We start from the raw sequence: 18,028 nt of genomic DNA on the forward strand, positions 1-18,028 counted from the left end.
TTAACTAAAGTTCGTGCTTTATTCAGAGTTCCTTAGTTTTTACCCATTGTCCCTTTTCTTTTCCAGGATCGCATCCAGAATACCACAGTACATTCAGTTGTCATGTCTCCTTAGGCTCCTCTTGTCTGTAATTATTTCTCAGATTTTCCTTGTTCTTTTTTTTTTAAGTTTTTATTTTAATTCCAGTTAATTAATTTACAGTATTATAGTGGTTTCAGGTGTACAATATAGTGATTCAGCAATTCCATACATCATTAAGTGCTCATCATGGTAGGTGCACTCCTTAATCCCCATCACCTGTTTCACCCAGCACCCCTCCTCTGTGGGAACCATCAGTTTGTTCTCTATAATTAAGAGTCTGTTTCTTGGTTTGTCTCTCTCTTTTTTCCCTTTGCTCATTTGTTTTGTTTCTTAAATTCCACATATGAGTGGAATCATATGGTATTTGTCTTTTTCTGACTGACTTATTTTGCTTAGCATTATACTCTTAGGCTCCATCCATGTTATTGCAAAGGGCAAGATTTCATTCTTTTTTATGGTTGAATAATATCTCATTGTATACACACACACATATACATGCAATATATATATGTATACATACAATACACACATATATATATATATATGCCATATATACACACACACACACACACACACACACACACACACACATACACACGACATCATCTTTATTCATTCATCAATCAAGGGGCACTAGGCTGCTTCCACAATTTGGCTATTGTAAATAATGCTGCAATAAAGTTTGGGGCGCATGTATCCCTTTGAATTAGTGTTTTGTATGCTTTGGGTATGCAGTAGTGTGATGGCAGGATCATAGGGTATTTCTAGTTTTAACACTTTGAGGAACCTATACTGTTTTCCACATCGGCTGCACCAGTTTGCATTCCCACCAACAAGCGCATGAGTGTTCCTTTTTCTCTACATCCTTGCCAACACCTGTTGATTCCGGTATTGTTGATTTCAGCTATTCTGACAGGTTTAAGTTGGTACCTCAATGCAGCTTTGATTTGCATTTCCCTGATGGTAGGTGATGATGAGCATCTTTTCATGTGTCTATTGGCCATCTGTATGTCTTTTTTGGAGAAATGTCTGTTCATGTTTTCTCTCCATTTTTTAATTGGAGTATTTGGTTTTGGGTTTGAAGTTTTTCTAAGTTCTTTATATACTTTTGATACTAACCCTTTATCAGATATGCCACTTGCAAATATTTTCTCCCATTGTATAGGTTGCCTTTTAGTTTTGTTGATAGTTTCCTTTACTGTGTGGAAGCTTTTTATTTTGATGTAGTCCCAAGAGTTTATTTTTGGTTTTGTTTTCCTTGCCTCAGGAGTCATATCTTAAAAAAAAAAAAAAAAAAAAAAAAAAGAATTGCTATGCCTGATGTGAAAGAAGTTACTGTCTGTGTTCTCTTGTAAGATTTTTATGGTTTTAGGTCTTTAATACATTTTCAGTTTATTTTTGTGTATGGTGTAAGAAAGTGGCCCCGTTTCATTCTTTTGCATGTGGTTGTCCAGCTTCCTAACACCATTTATTGGAGAGACTGTCTTTTTCCCACTGCATATTCTTTCCTGCTTTGTTGAAGATTAATTGACCATATAATTGTGGGTTTATTTCTGGGTCTTCTGTTCTGTTGATCTATGTGTCTTTGTGTATGTGTGTGCCAGTACCATGCTGTTTTGATTACTACAGCTTTGTAATATAACTTGGAGTCTAGAATTGTGATGCCTCCACCTTTACTCTTCTTTTCCACGATTGCTTTGGCTATTTGGGGTCTTCTGTGTTTCCATACAAATTTTAGGATTGTTTGTTCTAGTTCTGTGAAAAATGCTGTTGATATTTTGATAGGGACTGCATTAAATGTGTAAATTACTTTGGATAGTATAGACATGTAACAATATTTGTTCTTGCAACCATGAGCATGGAAAGTCTTCCCATTTCTTTGTGTCGTCTTCAGTTTCTTTCATTTCTTCAGTTTCTTTATAGTGTTCAGAGTAGGGGTATTTTACCTCTTTGGATAGGTTTATTCCTGGGTATCTTACTATTTTTGGTGCAGTTGTAAATGGGATTTTTAATTTCTCTTTCTGCTGGTTCCTTCTTGGTATGTAGAAATACAATACAAATTTCTGTACATTGATTTTGTACCCTGTGGCTTTACTGAATTTGTTTATCAGTTCTGGCGGTTTTTTGGTGGAGTCTTTGAGGTTTTTTGTATATAGATAGTATCATGTCATCTGCAAATAGTGTAAGTTTTACTTCTTCCTTACTGATTTGGATGCCTTTTATTTCTTTTTGTTGTCTGATTGCTGTGGCTAGTACTTCTAGTACTATGTAGAATAAACATGAGAATGATGTCCTTGTTTTGTACCTGACCTTAGGGGAAAAGCTGAGGGTGATGTTAGCTGCAGGTTTTTCATATATGGTCTTCGTTATGTTGAGGTTTGTTGAGGGTTTTTAATCATGACTTGAAATGATCATTTAAGTTTTATCCTTCCTTTTGCTAATGTAATGTGTCACATTGATTGATGTGCAAATATTGAACTACCCTTGCTTCCCAGGAATAAATATCACTTGATTGTGGTGAGTGATTTTTTTAATGTATTGTTGGATTTAGTTTGCTGATATTTTGTTAAGGAGTCTATGTTCATCTGTGTTCATCAGAGATACTGGCCTGTAGTTCTTTTTGTGTGTGTTGTCTGTATCTAGTTTTGGTAATCAGAGTAATGTTGGTCTCATAGAATTAATTTGGAATCTTTCCTTTTTCTTCTTCTTCTTCTTCTTCTTCTTCTTCTTCTTCTTCTTTGTTGGGGGTGGGGAATAGTTCAAGAAGAATAGATATTAACTCTTCTCTAAATGTTTGATAGAATTCACCTGTGAAGCCATCTGGTCCTGAACTTTTGTTTCTTGGGAGTTTTTTGATTACTGATTCAGTTTCATTGCTGATAATTGGTCTGTTCAAATTTTCTACTTCTTTCTGTTTCAGTTTTGGGAGGTTATACATTTCTAGGAATTTATCCATTTCTTCTACATTATCCAGTTTGTTAGCTTTATAATATTTCATAATATTCTCTTATAATTCTTTATATTTTTGTGGTGTTGGTTATTGTTTCTCCTTTTTCATTTCTGAATATGAGTCTTTCTCACTGTTTTTTTTTGGGGGGGAGAGGGGCGCATCTGGCTAAAGGTGTATCAATTTTGTTGATCTTTTCAAAGAACCAGTTCCTAGGTTCATTGATCTGTTCTGTTGTTTTTTAGTGTCTATTGCATTTATTTCTACTCTAATCTTTATTATTTAGTTCTTCGTATTGTTTTGGGGTTTTATTTGTACTTGTTTTTCTAGTTACTTTAGGTGTAAATTTAGGTTGTTTATTTGAGGGTTTTCTTGCTACTTGAGGTAGGTTTGTATTGCTATAAACTTCCCTCTTAGAACAACTTTTGCTGCATCCCAGATATTTTGGATCATTGTATTTTCAAATTCATTTATCTTCATGTATTTTTTTTATTTCCTCTTTGATTTCTTGGTTGACCCATTCATTGTCTAGTAACCTGTTTTAACTTCTATTCTTTCCAGAACATTTCTTGTCGTTGATTTCTAATTTCATAATGCTGTGGTTAGAAAAGATGCTCTTAATGGTGCGGAGCCTGCTTCAGATCCTTTGTCTCCCTCTCTCTCTGCCCCTCCCCTGCTCATGCTCTCTCTCTCTCAAAAATACACATTAGAAAAAAAAAAGATGCATGTATGACTTTGATCTTTTTTAATTTGTTGAGACTTGTTTTGTGGCCTCATGTATGATCTATTCAGGAGAATGTTCCATGTGCACTTGAATGTGTATTCTGCTGTTTTAGGATGGAATATTCTAAATATATCTGTTAGATTCATCTGGTCCAATATTGCATTTAAAGCTAGTTTCCGTGTTGATTTTTTGTTTAGATGATTTACCAATTGCTGTGAGTGGGGTATTAAAATCCTCTATTGTTATTACTGTTGATTACTTCCTTTATGTTTGTTATTAGCTGCTTTATGTGTTTGGGTTCTTCCATGTATGGTCCATAAATATTAACAATTGTTATATTTTCTTGTTGGATTTTTTCCCTTTATAAATGTGTCCTTTTTTGTTTTTTGTTACCGCCTTTGTTTTAAATTCCATTTTGTCCTATGTAAGTATTTCTACCTTGGCTTTCTTTTCACTCTATTTGCATGATAAGTATTTTTCCATCCCTTCACTTTCAATCTGCGTATGTTGTTAGGTCTGAAATGAGTTTCTTGTAGACAGTATATAGATGGGTCTTGGTTTTTTATCCATTCTGTCACCCTGTGTCTTTGGATTGGAGTGTGTAGGCCATTTACATTCAAAGTAATTCCTGAAAGTTATGTACTTACTGCCATTACTTGTTTTATGGTTGTTTTTGTGGTTCTTCTCTGTTCCTTTCTTCTCTTACTCTCTTTGCTCATAATTTATCGGCTTTCTTTTGTGATATGGATTTCTTTTGTGTGTTGGATTACTTTCTCTATTTTTTGCATGTCTATTACCAGTTTTTGATTTATGGTTACCATTAGATTTGTATATAACATCTTCTGCATATAGCAGTCTGTATGAAGTTGATCATCACTTAAGTTTGAACCCATTCTTTACTTTCCCTGTTATGTTTTAGGTATATGGTGTATACTTTACATCCTTTTGTGAATCCCTTGATTGATTTTTATAAATATACTTAATTTACTGCTTTTTGTGCTGCCATTTTTTAATTTAATTTAATTTAAATTAATTTTTATTTTTTTATTTTTTTTTTTTACTTTTGCTTATGGTCTTTCTTTTCCATTCAAAACAATCCCCTTAGTCCCCTTTAACATTTCTTGGAGGGCTGGTTTAGTGGTCATGAATTCCTTTAACTTCTGTTTGTCTGGGAAACTCATTATCTCTCCCTCTATTCTGAATGATAGTCTTGCTGGATGGAGTATTCTTGGCTGCAGGTTGTTTCCTTTCAGCACTTTGATTATATCATGCCACTCCCTTCTGGCCTGCAGAATTTCTGCTAAAAAGTCTACTGATAGCCTAATGGGGTTTCCCTATATGTAGCAGTCTTTGTTCTCTTGTTACTTTTCACATTCTCTCTTTATTACTACTTTTTGCCATTTTAATTACTGTGTCTTGGTCTAGATCTCTGAGTTGATTTTGCTGAGGGCTCTCTATGCCTCCTGGATCTGGATTTCTGTTTCCGTCCCCAGATTCAAGAAGTTTTCAGCTATTATTTCTTCAAATAAATTTTCTGCCCTCTTTTTCTCTCTCTTCTCTTTCTGGGATCTGTATAATGCAGTGTTATTATGCTTGATGTTGTCACTGAATTCCCCATACCTATTTTCATTTTTTTGTTATTTTTTCTCTCCTGTTCAGCTTGATTACTTTCCATTACTCTGTCCTCTTGTTGCTCATCAGTTCTACTTTCTCTAGTCTACTATTTGTTCCATCTTGTGTATTTTCAATTTCAGTTACTGAGTTTTTCATTTCTGATTGGGTTTTTTTTTATGTTTTCTATCTCTTTGTTGAGGGTTTCACTGAAGTCCTGCATGCTTTTCTGAAGTCCAGTGAGTATCTTTATGACCATTATTTTCAATTTTCTATCATGCTTATTATCTGTTTTCTTTGGGTCTCTTGATGTGATTTTGTCCTGGTCTTTCATTTGGGACGTATTCTTCTGTCTCCTCATTTTGTCTCTCTGTGTCTGTTTCTATGTATTAGGAAAGTACATCTACATTTCCTGCTGTTGAAAATAGTGGCCTTTTGAAGAAGAGGTCCTGTAGTGCCCTGAAGTGCAATGTCCTCTGTCACCAGAATCTGGCATTTCAGGGGTATCTCCCATGTGTGTTTTGTGTGCCCTGCTGTTGTGGCTAAGCCGCTTTTGCCTTCAGTCTAGTTGTCTACAATGGCTCTCTTTGCCTGTTTTGGGAAGGCTTAGTCCCTGTGTTGTTAGTGGGCTAGTCTGGGACTGCCTTGGGCTTGAGTTGAGTCAGACTAAACATTTGCCAGAGATGTAGTAGCACCGAACAGCAGTGGGCTTTCCCTGTTTTGTTGCCAGAGACATTTTCGTTGGTGGAGGGGGGGAACCTGCAGTCATACCAGATGTCTGCCCTCAGCCCACTCCTGGGGCCACAGTCGAACTGGTATGTGTGACTATCTTCCCTGTTCCTGGGTCAGCAGTCACTTTGGGGTTGTGCTAGTCCTGGTTGGGGCTCTTTGCATACTGCCAGACCTCATTAGAGAGGACAAGACGGCAGGAGAACACAGGTGCAGATAACCATTGTTAGCAAGGTTTGTGCTGGTCCGCTAAGGTAGGGGACCTAAGCCTCGGGGACTGAGGCCTGCCAGGTTGGAGAGGGTAGATTTGCAGAAGCACCTGGGCTCAGGACATGCAGTATTAGCAAGGTTTGCTTGGGTCTGTTGTGGGAGGACATCTGGATCAGAGGCCTGGCTGGAGGTGGCATGTCTGCAGGAGAATGTGGAAGTGTGGGGCACACAGTGAGCAAGTTAGGTGGAGTATGTTTGCACTGTGCGGTTCCAGCAGGTGTCCATGTGTTTATGCTGGGGAGCAGGAGGGAAATGCCCCCCTCCCTCAGTTCCTTTGTTCCTGGAGAAGTCTCGCAAGGATCTCTGCCCTCCGGACATGCTTGAGGTTAGTACACAAATCTTCCACCCCTATGCCCCAGGCATTTTTCAGACTGCAATTATTATGCTGTTATTTTCCATGGGGCTGTTTACTGTGCTGTTTAAAGGGCAGGGACTCAGTTTCCTTTCACTCCTCTGCTCTCCCAGAGCTGAACCCACTGATTTTGAAGGTGGTGTTAAACCCCACTGATTGTAAGAACTTGCAAAATTCAGCCCCTCTTGTTTTCAAAGCCCAGTGTTACTGGGGTTTGTCTTCCCCTGTGAGTTCCGCCTGCAAGCTCCCTGGTGTGAGGTTCTGTTTCTCTCCCCTCTCTATGCCCACGTGCCCCTCCCTCCTGGGGACAGTCCTACAAGTCCATTTGTCTCCCAACCGCATCTCTGCCCTTGCTATCCTCTTGATGTGTCCTCTTGTCTACATTTAGCTGTTGAGAGTTTGGTCTGCCAGTCTTCAGGTTGTTTTTTGGGTTATTTATGCTGATGTGGGTGTTAACCTAGTTGTATCCGTGGGAGGAGGTTAGCTTAGGGTCCTCCTACCCCATCTTCCTTGGGAGTTCTAGATTAACTCTTTAAAATAGGATTGGAATAATTTCAGTATCATCAAGATTTTGGTATATATGTATTTGTATTTGCTTTTTATTCCTCCCCCATGCCTTTGAACAGTTTAATTGTGTGTGATCAACTGAATACTCTGTAACTCTCATTGCTCACTAACCTATATTTTCTAGAGACTCCTTAGGATAGTCCTCATGAATTTAAATCTGAAAATTTAATTGAGCAAGAATGTCCTATTAGCAATGAATAGTCTAGGAATATTGTTTAGGAAAAATCAATTATTATTTTACTTGGCAGAGAATTAAAATACCCAGCTGGGAGTTTAGTAAAGAAATTGCAGCTGACCCTTGAATATGGCCTTACTGACAAGTTCTGCTAAATTGCATGCTATTAAGTGGAGCTTATTATGAATGCCTCATCTCCTAACATAACAACCTGCTTCCCTTGGTAATGGAGTGTATTGTAATATCTAATTCCTTTAGTTAGACCTAATGGAAGATCAGACATGGAATGATATTTTTTAGGTTCTTTTTTAGCATTAAATTTATTTTTGGAGAATTTGTATTTCAACCAAGTTCCTTTTTTTTCCCCCCTAAATTTTTATTTAAATTCTAGTTAGTTAACATATAGTTAGCATATATTGGTTCCAGGAGTAGAATTTAGTGATTCATCACTTACATATTAACACCGAGTGCTCATCAATAACAAGTGCCCTCCCTTTTTTTTTTAGTTTGTTTTTGAGAGAGCACAAGTGGGGAAGGGGCAGAGAGAGAGGAAGACAGAATCCGAAGCACGCTGCAGGCTCTGAGCTGACAAGTGCCCTCTTTAATAAGTATCATGCATTTCAGCCCACCCCCTCACCTCCCTCCATCAACCCTCAATTTGTTTTCTATTGTTAAGAGTCTCTTATGGTTTGCTTCCTTCTCTTTTTTTTTTCCACTTCCCCTATGTTCATTTGTTTTGTTTCTTAAATTCCACATATAGGTGAAATCCTATGGTATTTTCTTCCTCTGACTTATTTCACTTAGCATAATACCCTCTAGTTGTATCCAGGTTGTTGCAAATGGCAAAATTTCATTCTTTTTGATGGCTGAGTAGTAGATTGTATATACAGACCACATCTTTATCCATTCATCAGTCAACAGACATTTGGGCTCTGGGGTGCATGTACCCCTTTCAGTCTGTATTTTTGTATCCTTTGGGTAAATACCTAGTAGTGTAGTTGCTGGGTTGTAGGGTAGTTCTATTTTTAAGTTTTTGAGGAACCTCCATACTGTTTTCCAGAGTGGCTATAGCAGTTTGCATTCCCACCAGCAATGTAACAGGGTTCCCCTTTCTCCTTACCATTAAATATTATCTTAAATATCATCTAGCATGCTTATTAATGTCTACCAACTATGGTATAAAGTAAGTAAGAAGAAAATTGAGTGGCCACCCATTTGCATTGAGCTAGTGAGAATCTGTTTCAGTGGGGAGCTGGGAGAGATTTGCTTACTTTATCTATGGACAGGAGTAGAGTCTTAGGGTGTAGGGTGAATGTTGTTTCACAACCTCCTTTTTCTCATGCTTTAAAAATCTGGAAGCTTAGTTAGGTCCAGTCTTAGTTTTCTGCTCTTAGTTCACTTTTATTACACATTTTATGATTCTACTTTTTAATTCTTTTGAGTATAGTTGACACACACTGTTACATTAGTTTCAGGTGTACATCATAGTGATTTGACAAGTTTATACATTATGCTATGCCCACTGCAAGTGTAGCTCCTCTTGATGGAAAATGAAAAGAGTTAGTTGTCAGATTGTGACCCCCACAATCTGGGGTCCCAAGGACAGACAGAATCTGGCTGAAATTCTGCTTGACCTGGCCTCGATCTTTACCTGAAGAATTAATTTTCACACAAATAAAAGTCACGATCTAAACATTAGCTCACTCATTTTGTTCATTTAATATAATCAATGCCATTAAAAACTAAAATCTTCAAAAATTGAAAAGATCATTGAGCTCTATTCAGTCACCTACTTGTTTTCACCAGTAGTTGTCACAGCCAAATGCTATGTCATGCTACTGTTCAGTGAGAGAGATTTGGAAGCTCCCACAAAGGTCCATAGGATTCAGTTAGCATGCCATGTTTTGTGACTTCCTGGGGCTTACTTGAAAGCCTTTTTCACTTTCTGCACTTGGCACAGTAGAGTGGACCCTGTCTCTCTGGGGCTGTGTCCTCTGAACTTCCTTGTTCACCACTGCACCTGTCTTACAAACCAAGCACTCAGTTTTACCTTTAAGTCCACTCTGCCTTCATAAATACAGTTCCCTTTCTTGTGATTATTCTCTTCCCTAAATCTCCTACACTAAAATGTACCCTCCTATTGCTTTATTCCAGAGCCAAAGCTCTTCTGTAGATGCTATTCCTTATTTGTTCTGCAGGATGATGTGTCTGTTAAACAAGCAGCCTGAGGTCACACCCTGTCCGAGCATTGTGCTAGATTCTGGGCACACAGTGGGAATGAGATGCAGTCCTTGTCCTCTGGGAATTTGTGGCTTACTAGGTGGAGAGACTGGTGAGGCAACTACATATGCTATACTGAGAAAAACACAGCAATGGGAGTGAATGGGAGGGTCACCCAAACTAATTTGGGGTAAGTCAAAGTAGACTTGACCTGTAATGGTTTCCTATTTTATTACTTTCAGTACATTTAGGACTGGACTTCTTCTTAACAGTTTATTGGCTGTTTTGTCTTTGGGATTTGAAATATGTTAGTAATTTCGTCTCATGATTTTGTCTTTTAGTATAGTGCCCCTGATCTGTTCTGAGGAATACCTGGTATCTGAGATGACCCATAAGAATCTAGGTTTTTAAGATTTAAAAAATTATTTTTTCATTAATAAAGCCCTAAAAACAGAACAGTAACCTTTCTAAAGCAAAAGAACCATTGTTCATCTACTTACTCATTCAGCAAACATTTGAGTGCCCGCCACCACCCCATCTTGGCAAAACCCCTATTTCAGTGGAAGAGAAAACATTCTGAACCCTCCTCCAAACTTCCCAGACAATTGACCAATACAAACTGGCAAAAGAAGCCATGACTTCTGCTGCTTTGGAGGAAGCATATGACTCTCCTCTGCCTGTGATTTAGGGATCAAGAGAACCACGGGAGACTCTGTGGAGGAGCTGCGAGCTGATGGTCTGGCTTTTCTTTTTTTTTTTAAACATTTTTTTTTTTAATTTTTTTTAACGTTTATTTATTTTTGAGACAGAGAGAGACAGAGCATGAATGGGGGAGGGTCAGAGAGAGGGAGACACAGAATTTGAAACAGGCTCCGGGCTCTGAGCTGTCAGCACAGGGGCCCGATGCGGGGCTCGAACTCACGGACCGCGAGATCGTGACCTGAGCCGAAGTCGGCGCTCAACCGACTGAGCCACCCAGGCGCCCCAGTCTGACTTTTCTTAATCGGCCTGGAGTTTTGCTTCCATTAAGGATCATTTCTTCCTCTTTCCCTCCCTTCTTCTCTTTCTCCCCTCTCCTTCTCTCGCCCTCTTTCCCTCTCTCTCCCTACTCTCCCTCCTGTTTCACCCCTTCGCCTCCCCTGCCCCTCTCCACCCACACGGGCACTGCCTGAAGTGTTTTCACATCTTTAATTTTATTTTTCACTGTGAAAGGGACCACTTCCGTTTCTTTCTTTGACACCTGTGTAATATTGTAAGCCTAATTCAGCACTTAGAAACACCTAGGTTTGCCTTGTAGCTTCTTCTTCAAAGTATACACATCTTAAGCACAGAACATTGTAGATTTTACTTCTTCGCTGCTCCTTCACCCTCTCCAGATGTTAAAACAGGAGGGGCTCTTAAGGCTCTGACCTGGCCCTTTTTTTTCCTCTCTCCTAAGCTGTATCCCCAGGTCATCGTATCCATGCTTAATTCTGTTTTGTGTGTCACAGACACTCGCATTTCTTATCTGAATGCTGTTTCCTTTGAACTTCACAAAGGCGGGTGCACTTCCTGCATGGATGGCATCCTCTGGGGTGTCTCAGACATAAAACGTCCACCTGTAACTGCCTTTCCCCCACGAGGGCTCCCCATCTCAGGAAGCCTCGGAGTCTCCTACAGCAGCCCCACCTGCTTGGTTATTGGGGTCACTGGACTCTGGGATAGGACTGTCGGCTTCACTGCCATGTCCCCAGTGAAAAAAGCCAGAACAAAAAGACAAGTATTGAATGATTCCTAGAGTAGTCAGATTCATGGAGACAAAGTAGAATGGTGGTTGCCAAAGGCTGGGGGGAGGGGGAACAGGGAGTTGTTTAGTAGGTAGAGTTTTAATTTAGGATGGTGAAAAAGCTCTGGAAATATAGATTGCTGGTGATTTTACAACAGTGTGAATGTACTTAGTGCTACAGTACTGTACACTTAAAAATGGTTAAGTGGTAAATTTTATGTATATTTTAGCACAATAATAAAAAATAAGTTTATCAACATTGTATTTAGATCTACACTTGCCTCAAAATAAAAAGTTTACATATAGAAACATAAGTTTGTTCCATTTACATTGTTTGTTGAAATTTATATTGTTTTTGTTGAATTTGTATTGATATCATAGCTGATAGAGTAAGAAATTAACCTGTGGTACCTGGAATTTGCTCCTACCTTAGAGTCTTTTAAGATACAGCTACATCCACACTGTTCAATTACAGCATGTGTTTGTTTTACATTAGACTAGCTGAGCTCTTTGACTCTTTAAAAATAAGTATGATCAGATGATAAAAATTTGTTTAAAGGCTGGTGAAACAGAGTCCGTTTTAGAATTTGTGTGTGCTAGCAGGTAGGACAAAACAGCTCAAGTCCTTTACTTCTGGCATTTTCATGTCTTCCCAGGTATACCTTGAAAGACTTTTAACATACGCAGAGATAGACATCTGTCCGGCCAACTGGAAGCGGATTGTTCTAGGGGCGATCCTTTTGGCCTCCAAGGTTTGGGATGACCAGGCTGTGTGGAATGTGGATTACTGCCAGATCCTGAAAGACATTACGGTGGAGGACATGTGAGTGTGTGTATTGGGGTTGGGGAGTGAGGCACAGTTTGGGTAGGAGCCACATACCTTCTGAATAGTCTGTATGGTATGGAGTGAATGAATTTGACTAAATGTCTCTTGTGAGTGGGCACAACCAGGACACACTTGTGGAATATTACATGCAAAAACCTGTACTCCACTTCATTGGGGATCATGAGCAGGCACTGGTTACACTTTTTGATTTTGTAAAACTAATTTCTGAAACTATATTTATATTCTAGGCAAACATTCCTTTACCTTAATTTTAGAAGGTGTAGACTAGGGCGCTTGGATCGACTTCGACTCAGGTCATGATCTCATGGCTCATGAGTTTGAGCCCTACGTTGAGCTTCTGCTATCAGCGTAGAGCCTGCTTTGGATAGTCTGTCTCCCTCACTGCCCCTCCCCCACCCTCTCTCTCAAAAATAAAATTTAAAATAAATAAATAAATAAATAAATAAATAAATAAATAAATAAAACAGACCGGTGTTGACCAATGCCGTAAGCAGTCTGTGATGGATTTTGTTCTGGCTCTGTATCTCACTGCAGACCACCAATAACAGTGCTCCATACCAACAGCCTAACCCAAAAAGCAGAAGAGCTAAAATACTATCTGTTTCTGTTTAGTTTCAGAGAGAATTTGCAAGTTCAGTTGCTTAAAATCAACATTTTGTTCATGAGCCCTTTCATGTGTCTCATTTGGGCTGCATTTCTCTTCCAGCTGGTCTCAGAGCCCCAGCTCAGCGAAGTGTCACAAGCTTTGAGGGTGGGGGGCATCCACTCCCGCAGCTCTCAGGGCAGCCTTAGGATTTCCCAGATGATTCAGTCCATAGATTGAGGTGAGGATTGTTAACAGGAGACCTGCAGGCCTATAATCTGGGATTTCTGGGATCTGGGAATACAGGAAATAGATTTAAAGCCTCTTAGAGGAGAAAGGAGCTGTTCTGTAAAACAATCAGGATGAACTGTTTACAGTTCCTTATGGTTTTTAGGCATTTCTGACACTATTCTTGCTGAAAGTCTTCTCATGTTCGTTCAGCTTCCTTGAGAAAGCTTTAGGCTGGAGGAGGTTCCCAGCTGTGTCAGTCCACCTCCATTCCCTAGACCCAATAATCCTGGAGATGCGGAACCCTCACGGTTCCATTGTGGGGGTGTCATGTGGACACATCACCACCTAGCGCCCTTCTTGCCTCTGGTTACTGATTTGATGGCACCTCATTTTTGTGGTACCCTGTGAAGCACACTTGTTTATATTCGTAGGTCTTTTGTTGCAGAGCTTATTTCTGCTATAGACCTAAAAACTCCTTCCTGTGTCTCTAATTCTTTCTTATAAAAAGTAAGAAAAGTCTAAATAAGTTTTTGATAGTAAGGAAAATTAAAGTCTTGATTATATTTCAATGTGTAAACAGCTACTAAAATAATTGTTATTCAGACCACAAAGGAGGGTGCAAGGTGGTAACAAGTGCTGACTTGTTTCCTTTATTGGGAGTTACTCTCTCAACTTCTTGACATCATTTGACACTGGATTGTGTGCTGCGGGAATGACATCATGGTTGTCATTTTCTTGTTTGTGCTGATGATGTATGTATGAGGGAGGAAGAATTTTCCCTTCTTCCCTTGTTAGGTTGTTTGGTCTGATAATTAAATTGATGTAAGACAAATAAACAGGAGGAAAACACATTCCATTTTGCACATATGGGAGCCCCATTAAAAATATGGGACTCACAGGCAGTCAGGCAAGTGAGACTTGTATGCCATCCTGAGCTAAGGAATGGGATAAGGGCCTAGGGCCTCAATGGGGAGGAGGGCAGTTCACAGGAAGATAAAAAGAGCAGATGCTTGGTAATCACATGTTTGCCCCGCCATGGCCATGCAGGCTTTTCCTTTTAGGACAGTGAGCCTCAGTAAGGGCTGGTGGTGGCCTGCCTTTCTCTCCCAGAGCAGAGGAGTGGGAAAGGAGGAGCCAAAAGGAGAACCCACACACTTGGCGTGTTCTTGGGGAAGTCACTTTAAAGAATGAGAAATGAAAGATACAGGTCTAGAAATCTGTTCCCTAATGCAGTTGTATTTTTAGGCGTACTCGGAACGCTTTGTGTGTTGTAAGGGAGCACATACGCCAGCATGAAGACCAGCGCTCCTCGGAGCGCTGCAACAGATACCCAGTGTTATGGGCCGAATTGTGTTCTGTCAAAATCCTGTGTTGAAGTTAACCCTCAGGACTCAGAATGTATCTGTATTGGAGAGAAGGTCATTCAAGAGGTAATTAAGTTAAATGGGATCATTAGGGTGGGTCAGACAGCATAGGCAGAAGGACAGCCATGTGAGGACACAGAGAGAAGATGACCATCTGCAAGCAAGAGAGAGGCTTTAGAAGAAACCAACCTTGCCATCACCTTGACCTTGGCCTTCTAGCCCCCAGAACTGTGAGGGAATGAATTTCTGTTGTTTAAGTCCCCCAGTCTATGGTATTTTATTATGGCAGCCCCAGTAGATTGGTACAGATTTTGATACTGGGAAGTCGGGTGCTGCTGTAATAAATACCTAAGATGCTGAACTGGCTTTGCAACTGGGCAATGGGTAGAAGCTACAAGAGTTCTGAGGCACATGTTAGAAAATCCCTAGATTACCCTGAAGAGATTGTTAGTAGCAATATGGTTGTTAAAGGTGGTTGTGATGAGGACTCAGGAAGAGGAGAGCTTTAGAGGAAGCCTCTCTCACCTTAGAGTATACATGTATGACCACCAACAGAATGCGGAATGTTGCTAGAAATACAAATGCGAAAGGTGCTTCTGAAGTGAGGTATCAGACAGAAATGAGAAGCATGCTATTGGACACTGGGCTAAGGGTAATACTTGTTATAAAGTGGCAGAGAACTTGGCCAAGTTGTGTTCTAGTGTTTGTGGAGAGTAGAACATTCAAGGAACAAATTTGAATATTTAGCTGAGGAGATTTTTTAAAGTTTATTTTATTTTTAATTTTTTATTTTGAGAGAGAGAGAAGAGCACAAGTGGGGCAGGGAGGGAGGGAGAGAAGAAAGAGAGAGAGAGAATGAATCTCACATGGGCTCCACACCATCAGTGCAGAGCCCAACGCGGGGCTCCATCCCACGAACCCCAAGACCATGACCTGAGCTGAAATCAAGAATTGGACACTTAACTGACTTAGCCACCAAGGTGCCCCTAGCTGAGGAGATTTTTAAGCAGAATGTTAAAGGTGCTTCCTGGTTTCTCCTTGCTGCTTGTAATAAAAGCTGAGGAGAGAGAAATTGAAGAAGGAATTTTTAGGTAAGAAGGGACCAGATGTTGAAGATTTGGAAAAATTCAAATTTTCTAATCTCTGCCTATCCCTTTTGCAAAAAATGAGAAAGTGTGCTCTGGAGAGAAGAGTAAGGGTATGGCTGGACAGTGTTTGCCAAAGAGACTACAAGAGTGGCTCAGGGATCAGATCAACCATCTCAGCAGACATGTTGCCAGCTTATACTAAAGTGAACAGAGACAGGACAAAATGAAGGAAGGCTCTCAGACTTCTGGGATTCTACCAGATGGACCAACAGAGCTCTCCTGCTGTGAAGTGTTAGTCTTCAAAAAAGGGGAAAAATGACCCTGAAGGCAGTTTGGAAACTGGCAGGGCTGCCTTTGCCACCATAGGCACAGCAGGTACAGGTCTGGGGACACGGAGGCTGCCTTCTCCTGGCCAGAGGAGGTGGGGCTGCTGCCACCTCAACAGGCTGGGTGATAGAGCATCAGCTGAAGATTATTCTCAAGCCTTAAGATCTAATGCATTTGCCCTGCTAGATTTCAGACTTGCTTGAGACCCAAAACCCCTTTCTACTTTTTAATTTCTCCCTTTTGTAATGGGAATGCCTGTGCAACCATTGTACTTTGGAAGCAGATACTTGTCTGGTTTCACAGGTGCAAACCTGGAGAGGAATTTTGCCTCAAGATGAATCATACCTCCAGCCTCACCCATGTCTGATTTAGATGAGATTTTGGACTTGGAGTTGATGCTGGAAGGGGTTAAGACTTTTGGACTTTTGGGATTGGGTGAATGTATTCTGCACGTGAGGTGGACCAGAAGGGTTGAGGGCCTTCTCTCTCAAATGCATATGTGAAGGCCTAACCTCTAGTACCTCAACATGTAACCATATTTGGAGATAAAGTGTTTAAAGAATTAATTAAGTCAGAATGAGGTCATTAGAATGGACCTTAATCCAATATGATGTGCCCTCTAAGAGATTAGACAGTCTTGCGCTATTTTGTTATAGCAGCCTTAGCAAACAAATACCTCCAGTAAACATTATTGAAATAAGGAATGAAATCCAATGTGGTCAAGAAGCCATTCGGAGGTGTGTGTTGCTGAACAAGCTTGTAGAGATAGGAGCTTTAAGTGATTTTGTAGCATCTATACAGAATTGTAGATTTACTGTTGGGACTTTTTAAAATGAGTGCTTGATTTCAGTCTTTTCCAGGAAATCTCTATGAGCTTGGGGAGAAAATGGCTTCTAAGTACCCCTGTCTGTGGAGAAGGAGCATTGTGGGATATCACTGGAAGCTAAGAGCTATGGCACTTCGCAATGTGTCAGTGTTATGTCAGTAGCTAGTATTCATTTCCTGGTAGAGGCAATCTGAGCTTTCCTTTGGAGCTCCTTAGCAGGAAGAGGATCCACAAGTTGCAGATGGAAAGCTTTATAAAATGTGTTGTACTTCCAGGCATCCTTCTGTCTCCCTCTGTACCCTTCTCTCGGTTGCTGGCCTTGCCTGTGTTCTAGCATCCTGATGTGACCTTTCTGTGCACAGGTTCATTTCCAGCCAAAGAATCATCTAACAGTAAGGAACGTGACTAGGAGCCCCTTTCAAGGGACAGTGGGGTTCTGGCTTGGAAGGCAGCTGACCGTGTGGGCAAGTGGCTAGGAATGTACGTTGAAGAACATTGTAAGACAAGTAACCCTGAAACTTGTGGGTAGAACACTCAGGGCCACCAACATCAGACTTCAGGCTCAGGCTGATGTTGTGCAGCAAGACAGGGCCATGGGCCAGTAGGTCTCTTTCTCTCTTGTTAACAGTAAGTGGTCACACCGTTGTAGGTCAACATTGAGCACTTGATGACAACTGCTGTGGATGGGAAAGAGGATGATGAACTTTGATAGGCAAAAATGCTGTCAAAAAAATTACACTTTGGGTTGTTTTGTTTTTGTTTTGCAATAACCTAGTAAGAGTCATTTTCATATGTAAACAAAGGAATCTCAAGGAGAAGCCAAGAGACTTGTCTTAGTGCTGCAGAGCAGATAGAGGCGCAGAGCAAATCCTCAAAACCTCCATAGGTGTAGGGTACCTGGTCTTTGGTTTTTGGTTTTAATTGTGATAAAATATACATGACGTAGAATTCACTGCTTTAACATTTTTAAGTGTGTAGTTCTGTGGCATTAAGTACATTCACATTGTTGTACAACCATCACCAACTAGAAACTCTGGTAATGGATACAGAAACTGTATAAAATAGTGAGTTCCCATTTCACCCTCCCCCACGGCCTGTCAGCCATCATGCTGCCTTGTCTCTATAAATTTCACTACTCTAGATACTTCATTTAAGTAGAATCACACAGTATTCCTCTTTTTGTGACTGGCTTATTTCACCTAGCATAATATCCTCAAGATTCATCTACATAGTAGCACATATTGGAATTTCCTTCTTTTTTAAAGTTGAAAATATTCTAGTCTGTGTACATACAGTATTTATCCATTCATCCATCAGTAGA

At 40.1% G+C, this 18,028-nt stretch overlaps 1 protein-coding gene across 3 annotated transcripts in view; it reads left to right on the forward strand.

The window, feature by feature from the left end:
• The window catches only part of CCNY (cyclin Y), a 315,237-nt gene that overhangs the window by 287,746 nt on the left and 9,463 nt on the right, over window positions 1-18,028 (forward strand). For all 3 annotated transcript variants that reach the window (XM_060658953.3, XM_060658954.3, XM_060658955.3), the window contains one exon: window positions 12,098-12,264. In XM_060658953.3, the coding sequence (XP_060514936.1) occupies window positions 12,098-12,264 (167 nt within the window). The remainder of the gene's footprint in view (window positions 1-12,097; window positions 12,265-18,028) is intronic.

Source organism: Panthera onca, chromosome B4 (assembly GCF_046562875.1).
Source record: "Panthera onca isolate mPanOnc1 chromosome B4, mPanOnc1 haplotype 2, whole genome shotgun sequence".
Taxonomy (NCBI): domain Eukaryota; kingdom Metazoa; phylum Chordata; class Mammalia; order Carnivora; family Felidae; genus Panthera; species Panthera onca.